A 13109-nucleotide genomic window follows, 5' to 3' on the forward strand; every position below is an offset into this window, starting at 1 on the left:
GTAATCAGATTCAAAACATAGACAATCCCTCTAGGCAAAACCTTAAGACACCAAAACAGGAATATACATGCCATTCAGCACAACTTATTTTATCAGCCATTTAAACAAAACAGAATCTAACGCATATCTAACTAGAAAAGGAGTACTTGTGGCACCTTAGAGACTAACCAATTTATTTGAGCATGAGCTTTCGTGAGCTACAGCTCACTTCATCAGATGCATACCGTGGAAACTGCAGCAGACTTTATATATACACAGAGAATATGAAACAATAAGCTATTACCAGCAGGACAGTGGGGTGGGAGGAGGTATTGTTTCATATTCTCTGTGTATATATAAAGTCTGCTGCAGTTTCCACGGTATGCATCTGATGAAGTGAGCTGTAGCTCACGAAAGCTCATGCTCAAATAAATTGGTTAGTCTCTAAGGTGCCACAAGTACTCCTTTTCTTTTTGCGAATACAGACTAACACGGCTGTTACTCTGAAACATATCTAACTAGATTACTTATTAGCCCTTTACAGGAGTTCTGACCTGCATTCCTGCTCTGGTCCCAGCAAAAGCAACACAGACAGAGAGAATCTTTGTTTTCCCCCCCCCCCGCTTTGAAAGTATCTTGTCTCCTCATTGGTCCTTTTGGTCAGGTTTCAGCGAGGTTATCATAGCTTCTTAACCCCTTTACAGGTGAAAGCGTTTTTCCTCTGGCAAGGAGGGATTGAAAGGTGTTTACCCTTCCCTTTATATTTATGACAGAGTCTCTTCTGCATCACCAGGGCAAGAGGAAGGAACCAGCTCTGTAGTGCACATCCTGCAGTTGGTGTCTCATTCTAGCTTCACCTTGCGGTTTGACATTCATTTCAGTCATGGAACTTGAATAAGAGTTCATTGATATCCAAACTCCTCCTCCTTCAGTAAATTGTATCTTCAGTTTTGAAGGACAGCGCTTTACTATTTTTATTAAAAAGGCCAATTTGCTTCTTTGACTAACAGGTCCGAGGCACCTGCCATTAGGAGAAATGTACATTATTGTGCAACCTTTGTGAACATAGACTGTGGGCACAGAAGCACTAGCACTACCAAAGACCGTGCATCCTGCCAATTTAGGAATTAATCCTTTGCTTTGGCAGGTGCAAATTTATTCAAAGCCAGCAAAGCTATATGGATTTTTGACTTAGAGACAAAAGAAAAATATGTACAGGCTGTTGGTTATAGAGCAAGCCTGACTGCTGTGATATTTTACATGTGTCTTCGAAAAACTAGTGTCAAGACCTTAGATTTTCAGGACAAAACCCAAGATTGCATGGGCATAGGGCAGATTCTGGCTTAGAAAGTATACATGAAAATCCTGGAGTTTTAAGATTTATTTTTTGAAAATATGTTTTAACTATTTTGACTAACCTCATTAAATAGGCAGATCCCACAGACCAAAACGAACACTTAAAATTCTACCCATCTTAAAGACCCAGAACCTGAGTTTCTTTCCATGTAGAGGAGTTCGGCACTCAGGTCATTCCATAGAGACACGACCGACTTACACCCAGTAGGGTCTGAACTTGAGTGCGTTTGAATTTAGAAACAAAACCCTGGAAAATGATAAACTACTTTTTACTCCCTTGTTTTTTGATAGTAAGATTCTTTCTGACCCACTAATATTCCTGGGCTTTCTTGTGACCTGGCATAACTGTGTTGTGTTGTGTTTCCACTTTAATATGTGCTTTGAATTAGAGCATCTTATGATGGAACTGATGGTGCTCTTGCCATATTATGAAGCAGCCACATGATACTTTAAGGTTAGGCAGCTTGACTTAATCTCACTGGTTCACAGTTACCAAATTTCCTTAGTGAGAATAATCCTTAATCAGTAGGACTTAATGGTTGACAAATGTTGCCACTATCTTCCTGGCTACCTGTTGAAAGAGCCCACACAGTAACCAGCTGAAACTGGAAGGCAGCATCCTGCAGTTCTTCACTCCATGCTTTCTGTGCCCCAAACCAGCTCCACTTAACTCAAATGTGCCTTTCCAGGCCAAACAATGGAATGCACAAAACATGAGTTTCAGCCAGAACATTTCTCATACACTTGTAGGGCACTGTATGTCCACGAGCGTCTCCTTCCTATATCTGATGCAATAGTGCTAGCTCTTCACTGCTACTTGGTATTTTGAACTGCCTTTGTTGAGTAATAGAAGTGGAAAAATTACTCTCACTATTCCCAGTGCTATTTCAGTTATCCCAGCTGCAATGCCATTGTTACCAGCTCTAAATTATACTCAAAGCTGTCTTATTGCTATGAAACTTTGAGCTAGAAAATGAATCAGCAGAGTTAAATGCTGGGGTTTTTAAAAAAAATTTTTATGAGCATTAAAAAAAAATCCCCCCAAACCATAGCTTGATTTTTGTAGAAGATTAAGCCCTGTATTGTGGGCATGTGAATGAATTTCTTAGCCCAAAAGGCTGTAAAAAATCCAGTACTTGTTTCACTTTTGTGAAGGGAACGCTAGCGTATCAAATATGCTTTAAAATAATTTTGAAACTGTTCTCACCGGCATTTCTCTCTCTTCTCTATATTACTATGAATCATGCTATGAAACCCACATAGGTAGATGATCCAAACCTTGATTAGCGTTAGGCTCCTGAGCAGGACTTTCCCAGCTATTCTGTAGGCTAGGGAGTGTCTTACCTTCCAACTGCTGCTGACACAATACTTGAGCTCAACAGCATGGTATTAAGCCAGCAGGCCTGTGGCTGTTAGTTGCTGGTTAAAGGCAGCTGCATTTGTGATGTGTTCATTTCTATCGGTATCTAGCACAGAACCTGCTTAGCCATACAGCTGCAATATTTACCCTTATCCTTTCCTAAGTTTGATAAAACAGTCATTTAAACTTTGCTTTAAATTGTTAAAAATAAAGTCTGGCAAAAATAGCTTGTGGATCAGTTCAGGGCAGATAGCCCTTGAAGTTGCTTCGCAGTGTCCTTGGTGCTGTGATGCCTGCCCTGCAAGGATAGAGCTGATTCCAGACTCAGCCATTTAAATTCTAGAGCTCCATTTTTAAGGGCTGTTTTCTTGCCACGTGAAGATACCTAGAAGTGTCACTAAACTACTTAATTTTCTTCCTGTGTCTCAGACCTTTCCCTGTGCAATATGGGAAAGCTGGCTAAGTCCACTCTTTGCTTGCTAGGCCTTTCTTTTAAAAGGAAGGGGGGGAGGGGGAAGCAGTTCCTGAAATTGTCCTGTCATTTACCTTAGCCTTTAGTACCTTTCAGTAGAGACTGCATCAGCTGATGGAACCTAGTCTACTGATTTCACTTAGCCGCAGTTGTGGAGATGCCAATTCTGTGTATCTACAGACACCTGTGGTGCAACCTGCAGTGTATGGGTTTGTCTTTTTGTCTTTCTCTCAAGAAAGTTATTTTAAGACTGGTTTGCTTAAGGTATAGGCTGCTGCTTCTGGCATGTGTAACACTGCAGTACAAGGGATTATAAGCGAAATAAAAGGCATGTCCTGTGTTAGACTGTGAAATTCATTGGCAATGGCTGTGCTCTGCCTTGCTGATTTACCTGTTGTAATTATGTGTTGAACTTTCAGGAACAACTGAGTAATTATGTGCCACAGGCAGTTTTCCAATCATTTTCTGAAATATGGTGAAGTGGCAATTGGGAACAGACTCTTGAGAGAATGGCAAAAGCATAGCATAAGCCAGCCTGATTACACGAGTAATCTCTACCAATTTCTGCATATTTTTTTCTCAGAGCTTATTGCTTAGTGGGGAAGAGAACACTCTTCATTTGTAGCTATCCCATTGGTTCTTTGCATTAATCTTGAGATATCTGGCATAGGTGCTGGTATACATGCATAGAGCAAATTCTTTTGAAGTGGTGCTGTCAAGTACTTCTGGCTCAAAACCCAGCTATTGGAGGAGGCTGGCAGTGGTGGTGCTTCCGTTTTGAGAATATAGGTAACTACTCACTAGCTAACAAACATAATACAGTGCTATTAGACCGTAGTCTACTGAAGAGCATGAAAAGCACACATGCAGCAGCTGTACTCAGTCTGGATACTGCACCAAGCAGTTATCAGCAATAAGAAATGGCTGAGCAAGACAGGAACTGGTGCTTCTCAAAGCAGATCCACCTCCTTTATTTTCCTTTGCACTGGGTGAGACTTACTGTTTACAGCCCTTTGTCTTTCACCAGCCAACTAAAGCAGAGGCTACAACAAAGTACTGTGTTTGAATGACAGATGTGAGACTACAGCAGAGAGATTACTAAATAGATGAGACAAGCCCCCTTCCAGCTCTGAGTGGGCTTGGGAAGTCTAAACAGGATATATGAATGGTGTTGGATCCCTTCTTGCTGCCTTCTCTCTCTTTTCTTAATAGAATATACACCCACACAGGGGCTTGGCTGAATTTGATTTTTTATTTTTATTTTTTATTTTTGACAGATGCTGATTCTTAAAGCTTTTTTTTTTTTTTTAGATTATCAATTAAAATTTTCATGGTTGTGGGAAATTACTGGGCGGGGGGGTCAGAGTAATAATTTAATGACAATATTAATATTAGTTAATATTGAGATTCAAAAAGTTAGTTACCTAAATGGCACTAATGCAAGCAATACAATATATTTGATACACATTAAGGTGGAACTTTAAGTAATTCTCAGGCAGTATTGGGTTTACTTGGGCTATCTAAATATCGATCATTGTAGCTGGAATTACTTTTTCATGGGTTTCTGTGTGTACAGTGAGATCAGTGTTTACTGACACGTACAGATAAGACTAATCCTTCCAAGCCTAAATACATACATGGGGCTGGTGCCATCTACATTGGGTTTATAATAGGAATGTTCTCAAATTAAAATATAACCAAACTACATAAGAACAGCCATCCTGGATCAGACCAAACATCCATCTAGCTCAGTATCCTGTCTTCTGGCAGGAGCCAGTGCCAGGTGCCCCAGAGGGAATGAACAGAACAGGCAATTGTTGAGCAATCGATCCACTGTTATCCACTCCCAGCTTCTGGTGAAGTGAGGCTAGGGACACTCAGAGCATGGTGTTGCATCGCTGCCCATCCTGGCAAATAGCAGTTGATGGACCTGTTCTCCACGAACTTATCTAGTTCTTTTTTTAACCCTGTTATATAGTCTTGGTCTTCACAACATGCTTTGGCAAGGAGCTCCACAGGTTTACTGTGCGTTGTGCAAAAAAATGCTTCCTCTTTTTTGTTTAAAACCTGCTGCTTACTAATTTCATTTGGTGACCCCTAGTTCTTGTGTTATGAGGAGTAAATAATACTTCCTTATTTCCTTTCTCCACACTAGTCATGATTTTATAGACCTTTATCATATCCCCCCTTAGTCATCTCACTTCCAAGCTGAAAAATCCCAGTCTTATTAATCTCTCCTCATATGGCAGCCATTCCATACCCCTGATCATTTTTGTTGCCTTTTTCTGAACCTTTTCCAAGTCCAATATATCTTTTTTGAGATGGGGCGACCACATCTGCATACGGTATTCAAGATGTGAGCGTACCATGGATTTATATAGAAGCAATATGATATTTTCTGTCTTATTATCTATCCCGTTCTTAATTATTCCCAACATTCTGTTCACCTTTTTGACTGTCGCTGCACATTGAGTGGATGTTTTCAGAGAACTAGTCTCAATGACGCCAAGATCTCTTTCTTGAGTGGTAACAGCTAATTTAGACCCCCATCATTTTGTATAGTTGGGATTGTTTTCCAATGTGCATTACTTTGCATTTATCAACATTGAATTTCATCTGCCATTTTATGGCCCCGTCACCCAGTTTTATGTTCTAATGAAGTTTCTTGCATAATAGCTTGAGATATAACCCTTGACCAGATTGAAATCTCAGGGAATTGTGGGATGTCAGACTTCTGTCTGTTGGGTTTCCCCAAGCAAAAGGAACAAACACAGGTTGGCCATTGTGGACACAGCATCTGCTATCTCAGAAGCAATGGGAAAGGCATATATGAAACTAGCTGTGATTTTTTAAAACTTAATCTGGGGTCATCCTGCCTCGGGAGTGGCAGCTGAAGAACACAAGCCATGGCACCTAGGGGTGAATGATCTTGTTAAAATGCAAGAGCCAAAAAGCTTCCTTAAGAACTTCTCAGGAAAGCTGCTGTTAAACAATACAAACTAGTGTCTGAGCCTATCTTTTTTTCCACTGTACAATATCTGTGAAGCATGGCACAGGAAATTCTGTTTCTGTGCAGTTTGACTTGGGGGAGGGGAGAACACACGGGGGAACCTTCCTTGAGGTAAAATTAATGTGTCTTTTCTATTGTAAGCATCCTGGGACTTTTTATATGCTATGCTTTGATTTTTGTAGTGCATTTCTGTATATAGTTTGTCATGCTATTTCAGTAAAGCTTTTTTTTTCTAATCAGCTTACAAAGTTGTCTGTCTTCATAGAAGGGGCTCTGCCAAGTGCAAATCCAGCTTCCTAGTTTGGAACAGCATGTGTCTGACTTAGTTCTAGGCTACTTTTGTCTGAAATGACAGCCTTTCCTGCATGTCCTTTCCCTTAGAGCCTATTATTAGAGCCCTATGTGGGCACAAAATTTGTATCTGCAGCCACTCCGCAGACATGGTCCATGGATATCCTCACGGGTGGAAATAAACTGGTTATCTGCAGATTTGCAAGGCTCCATTTATTACAGCACGTGCTCCTATGAGGTGGCTTAGCACGCCTGGCTTTTGCCTACGCGGAAACTAGACGGGACAAGGTAAGCTGGTCTGTGGTGTGGATGTGCTCAAAAGAAGCCAGGGGCACCAATGGCTCTAGAAATCCAACTCTCAGCTCTTTCTGACCTGCTGTTGTTTCCCTCTTACGTACCTATTTATGGAAAGAGAAGGAAAACTGTCACTTCAGTATTATGTTTCAGCCAAGCAGCTTGTTTTGGGGGGGAAGGAGAACAAAAACAGCATAAATTCCACTGAAAAATCCCTACACTTACCTTTCTTTCATTACCAGTCTAGCCTCACTCTCCATCAGCCAGGTCAAAGTTGGAGAGTACAGGGAAGCGACTACTGTGAATCCATTGTATACAAAAGCACGTGCTGCGCTCCAATTCAATTTATTATCCTCATCATCTACGGTCTCTATTTACACATTTAAAAATTTCCCCCAAAGTTAAATTCCCTCTTCCCCTAGCCCAAGTCTAGAGACTAACAAGGTCCCACAGTTTGATTCCACAGAAGGAGAATGCTGTCCCCAAAGGTTATTTAAAACACCTCTACCATCCATGTGTGTACTCTGTAAACATGAAATCCTCGTTGTAAAAGCATCAGACGATCTTAGCATCCAGGAGCCTAAAAAAGGGGGCTACACACTTCTGGGGACAGGGCAAGTAGGGTGTAGCTCTTCAAGTATCTCCTCTCTCCTGAAGATCAAGGTGTATGGCTCCTCATGAGCCACACTACATTGTGAAACTGTCAGTGGGGCAGCAGCTGCTTGAATCAATTAAGTGTAGCAAATGTATTTCATAACCTGCTAGAAACAGGCCTTTCCCCACCCCTTTCTTTCCTCTGCTTCCACAGGCACTGTTCAGAGTACGATTAAAAGTTCAACCAAACAGTTCACTACCAGTAAGACTAGTATTTGGGACAGTGGGAGAAGCCCCAGTCTTCCTGCTTCAGTGGATCACCTTCCCATGGGCATAGGCAGTCACCATTCCATGGTCTGGTCACCTATTTTATGTACTAACGCAAGGGGCTGTTCCCTCCCTAGTCTGAAAGGGGTTTTAATGTAAGGTACAAAGCAGTACATCAACGAGAGGGATTAAAGCAACTTTGTTTTGCTTATCAAGTCTTCCTCTGCCCACGTTTAACTATTGCACCTAAATGCTGAAGAAACTGCACAGAGAGGTTTGAAGGGGGATGCTGAAGCTGAAGCAAACTTTATTTAAAAAAAAAAATTCTCTCCATACTTTAGAAGTGAAGAAAACTCCTTGCCCCAGCTTTGTGCTCTTCCAGTAAAAATCAGTCCTCTCACATGCACCCCGTGGAAATGACAGTGACATTCAGCATGACTATTTCAATATAAAACTGCAACTAACAAGATACTAGAATGATCAGTTATGATTTTGGTAAGTTGCTTCCCATTTCAACTACCGTTTGTCTTGTCTACTTAAATTGTAAGCTCTCCAGAGAAAGAACTCTGTTTTGTACAGCCCCTAGCCCAGGGGGGCCTTGATCCAGGGGGAGGCCTCTAGTATTTGTAATACAAAATAACTGCAACACAGTTAAATGGGTTGTGAGGAAGTCAAACCTGGTTTAAACAGGGCACTTTGGTTACAAACCAAAAATTGTGAACTGTTGCTGTTCATTTAGTGTGTTTAATAGATCAAGAGCTCATCAGCCATTTGTCAGCTAACCCCCCAAAATACATTAACTTTGGTTCCTGATCGCGCTTTAATAACCTTAAATTTGCGTTAGCGTCATTTTGCACGATAGTAGCTAATCAGAATGTACAGCAGGGCTGTTGTTATTCCCAGAACCTGGCCCATGTTGCACCAGGCATTCGGTGACCAAGCTAAGGATCTGGTAACGTTAACTGCCCTCCCTTGTACATTCTGATTAGTTACTGTTGATTATGCAAAATAACACTGATGAAACTTTAAGGTTGTTATCCCATAATACAGCTAAATTCAGGACTTGTAAATCATGCCTAGGCTAGCTTTCAGAGGTCTGAGCACCGGATATCCTGACAGCAGTGGGAGCTGTAGGTACAGAAAACCTGTGAAACACACTGTAGGTTCCTACAACACTAATGAAGGGTTCCTTGCACAAGTTATTAATTCAGTGTCTGTAGGCGTGTTAGGGGCTTGAGATGTGATTGGCAGCGATCACAATCACTGTGGGGTAAGATGGACAAGGGCTACACCAGTAAGAGTTACTGACATTTTATGTCGATGATAGTGGTTCTGCTTTATGTTGCAAAAGCAGCTTTTTTTGGCTGGAGTGTTCTGTGGAACTGGGGCCAGGGCAGGGTAGGGCAGCTAGGAGATACAAACTGTTAGTGAGTTAAGGGCAGAGAAACTGGCCTCACCTTTAGTTTAACTAGTCTCTTAACTCAGAAGGAAAACAGCCTGTGTGTAACATTTACAGTCTCATATGGCTCCATTCAGGTGTGAGGTGCTTAGCCTGGCTGCAGCTGCTGGAGAAGAGTTTCCCTTGCCAGCTGGGGTAAAGTTGACAATAGCTAAATTTTTCAAAAGGTGAGCGCTATCTCAGCAACAGAAAACTGTAAATGACCTAATTGGTATAACTAGCAGCAAGTTATGAAATGCAAAGCCTAGACCCTGCTCTCGCCCTTGTAGGGAAGGGAGCACACAGAAGATCTTGCTGTGTTGTTTTTGCCAAATAATCTTCCTCAGACAGGTTGTCCCAGCAACAGCCGTGAGTCAGGCCAACTATGCTACTTTCTTGGGCACTAGTGATTACCACGAAGAGCTGTATCTGAAAAGCTCTTACTATGGTCCCCTCCTCTCCATCACTTCTGGAGAACAAGACAGCCCAAGTGCACAGGCGCTTTGGGTTACAGCCGTTTCTTTAGTGGTAATAATCTTTCCCCTCCCAGCACGTACAGGGCTGAATGGATTGAAGTTTAAAAAATAAACAAGATGCCAGTTGAGTCTGGAAAGGGTTGGAACTGATGGAACGGTAGAGATGGTCACTACCGAGGTTGTCCAACCTCAATGGCTTTATTAAAATTAGGCCAGTTAGTGTCAACAGGATTTAACTTATGTGGGAGGGATGGAGGGAGGGCATCAGAAGGTAAGTGACTCTAAGGAAATAGGCTAATTCTCAGTTCCAACACATCCTTGTGCCTACTACCACCCGGCTTTCCTGAGACCATGAATCTACTTTTCAGGAAGAGAACTCTCCACTGGTGTAAGTTCCCAAAAGAGGTTATAACTGTAACTTCCCCAGGGATGCTGGAAAAGGCAGAAATTAAATCAGCCACTATTTCCAATTCTGTTTGGCTCTGTCAGCCTGTCCCTTCTCACTTAGTGACTGTGGGAATGGAATTGGTTCCAGCCCATCACCAGCAGAACAAACAGAGAAATCAACCTGCTCAAGGTGCTAGTAACTTCCAGGAGAGCTGGGTGTTGAAGGCAAATTACTCCACACTCTTTAAAACTCCCACCAAACTGAGGCAGCGTGTTAGTAGGGTATCAAAGTGCCCCCTGCCTGCTGTAACTCTGTCAGCCAGAGCGCCCTGGAGTGAAACCAGCAAGAGACTTACATTGTGGATGAAAGTCCAGTCTCCTTTCATTTGCTACCAGCTAACGGGTGAGTCTATTACAGAGAAGTCTGCTCCCTCCCAGTCCCTGTCACCTCTACCTTGCAGGACTGACAGCACTGCGAACAGCTCTGAGGGAGGGAGCTCCTCTCCCAACGTACCAGGCAGGTGGCCTTGCAGCTAGCTGCCTGAGGAAAGGGGGCTGGAAATGCTTTCCCCAGGTTTATGGACAACCCCGACCAGAGGCTGGGCTTCGGTAAACAGGCATGCAGGTTGCACACATCTCCCTTTGAGCAATGGAGAGTAGCCTCTCCTCCAGGCCTGCGTTCAGGGTTGTTTCACTCCTTGGACTGATCTGGCTTCCACTCACTTGTCCTGTTAATTTTTCTAGCTTCTCCCCTCCTCCAGTTCTTCCACTGACCTTACTACAAGAGGCTGGTAGAGCTTCCTCTGAGCCAGCTAAAAGGCTCACTTGCCAAAGGGGCATGATCCTCTCTCGGTTCTAATTAGAGAACTGATCCAAGCTACTGCTTTAAAAGCTGCACAGTCACCATAGTTGGCCCTCGCTAAACCATCCTATTGACTCAGCCCATCTCAGTGATTCAGCACCTACGCGCTGTGTGCAATGCTACAGCAGCCCCTCCCTCAAGGAAGTAAGGGATTGCACCTCTGTTCTCCCATGCAGTAGCACAGCAGCACGAGTGGGCAGCTCATCAGAACCTCTTCTGGGTGCCATGGAGCAAAGAATCACTGAGACAAGGATGAGGCCAGGTGGTAATGTCACTGTATCGGCATCCAGCTGCATTTTGCCTAAGCTCACGGTATGCTTGAGTTAAGAGGTGGCAGCGAAGATTTTTGCTCCCAACAGCCCAGCAGGCCCCCATGCCTGCCCAGCCCATCCAGTGCTGCTGTTCTATTCTGTGGTCAGCCTGCTTTTGCGCTTCTCTTTTCTCCGTTCTTGGGGCTCTGTAGGGACTGTGGTCTCTTCGGGGCCTGTTTCTGAGCCCGGTTCAGGTTCCAGAGGCAGCGACGGGGGCTTTGCAAGGGGAGCCGATGCTCCAGCACCTGTTGATACAACACAGGGTTACAGCCACAGTCCCATACACTCCTCTTTATGCCACAGGAAACGGCATCTAATTGTTGAAGCAAAAGGTTGTGCCTGTGCTGGACCTAGGCATGTTGTCTGAATTTGGATGGATTATATGGACTATATATAAAGGCGTTAACACAGCCCAGTCACTGTCCAGCACTGGCCAGTGTTAAACAAGGCTTGGCACACAGAGACCTCAGCCTGCTCAGTACCATGGCAAACACCATTAAAAACCCTTTGTACCCTTTCAGTACAGAGACAGTAAAAGAAGGAAAAACAGTGAAAGCCTTGGAAATGTAAAGTGTTAAGTGAGGCTTTCATTAACATCCCTTGTTCCCTTTCTCTTCAGCTGGAGGGAGGTTTAAAAGGACTTCTCCTTGGTTTGACAGTCTTTTTGATGGTATCACAGATGATAACAACTCCTTGTTGGGAACAGAGAAGTTAGCTGAGGTGAGCTGGAGCTCTTGTTATTGCTGCTGTTGGTAAAGTCCTCTCATCCCTGGTGGTGGCTGGGTTTCAGCTGGAGCTGGCAGAAGTGATAATATTGTCTGGGTCCCTCTCTCTGGCCTTCTCTCAGGAGCAGGATAAAGAAGGCCCGGGGTCCCATGATGGTTGGGCTCGCTCCAGTAGCCTCTGATTGTTCTTCCCTGCTTCTTTTTGTTCCTTCATACTCTTCCCACAAAATCTTTCTTTTAAGGACTCCGAAAGGGAGGAGTGGGTGGAATACCCCAGCCCAGCCCCACATTATTGTGTCCACCAGTTAGGCCTAGTATCCGACACATCAGTTGTGGTTCATTAATTTCCAGCTCTGCATCTTCTGTTCTTAACAACCACCATTTCAACAGTAAGCGGGGAAGGAGCTGTAAGGGGAGTGGGGGCAAGGTGGTGCTGGCTTAGAGCGGGTTTGGGAGGCATGGGGGGAGTGGGAAAGGCCAGAGGCAATGCATGGAGTGGTCATGTGCCCCCGCAACCTTTCACTTGTGCTCAAATGTTACATGTCACCTCTTGTGTGTTCTCTTCCTTCTTCACATTATTTCTTCTCTTTCCTATTCCTCTCCTTTTCTCTTCTGTCTAATAAGAGTTTGGCCTAGCTGGCCAAGACTGCATATTTTGCAACACTGCTGTGAGCCTGTGCCCAGAGAGGCAATGAAAAGCAATGCCCTGAACAGCCCGAGGCTGGTACAAGTTGGCCAGGTATCAGAGTGTCTGATGGGACCATGTGCTGGGCCTGTGTTTTTCCAGCAATGAGTTTGCAAGTGAAAGTCAACACCAGAGACAGAAGTTGCATTTTTATCTTTGCTGTTCTTTTCTGTCTCCTTTTGTCTGTGTTTGTCCTGTTTTGTCTTCTTAGGAAACGGGGTTGGACTTTAGCAACAGCAGCAGCTGCAGCCCAGCTCAACTAACTTCTCTTTTCTCCCCAAAAGACAGTTAGTACCATGTTGATAACTCTTCTAAAAATGCTCTCCAGATAAAGGGAAAGGGCTATTGTTAAAGTGAAAGCCTTGCTTAATGCTTTACAATTCAAAGGCTTTAACTGCTTTTCCTTCTTTTTCTGTATCTTTACTGAAAGGTTACAAAGCCATTTAATGGTGTGTTTGCCATGGTACTGGGCAGGCTGAGGTCTCTGTGTGTCAAACACTGATCCGTGTTTAACGCTGTTTCATGTTGGACAGTTTCAGAGTCATGTTCACACCTTTGACTCTTTGGGACCAGTGACCAGGTAGACCCTGAGGCCCCCTGCT

General features: G+C 43.6%; 1 protein-coding gene across 10 annotated transcripts in view; it reads right to left on the reverse strand.

Moving 5' to 3' along the window:
* Nucleotides 1-5314: 5314 nt before the first annotated feature.
* Nucleotides 5315-13109, reverse strand: part of BBS4 (Bardet-Biedl syndrome 4) — a 100132-nt gene continuing 92337 nt past the window's right edge. For all 10 annotated transcript variants that reach the window (XM_077829216.1, XM_077829213.1, XM_077829209.1 and 7 more), the window contains one exon: nucleotides 5315-11342. In XM_077829216.1, the coding sequence (XP_077685342.1) occupies nucleotides 11191-11342 (152 nt within the window). In that variant the 3' untranslated portion in view covers nucleotides 5315-11190. The remainder of the gene's footprint in view (nucleotides 11343-13109) is intronic.

This window comes from Eretmochelys imbricata, chromosome 10 (assembly GCF_965152235.1).
Source record: "Eretmochelys imbricata isolate rEreImb1 chromosome 10, rEreImb1.hap1, whole genome shotgun sequence".
Lineage (NCBI taxonomy): Eukaryota > Metazoa > Chordata > Testudines > Cheloniidae > Eretmochelys > Eretmochelys imbricata.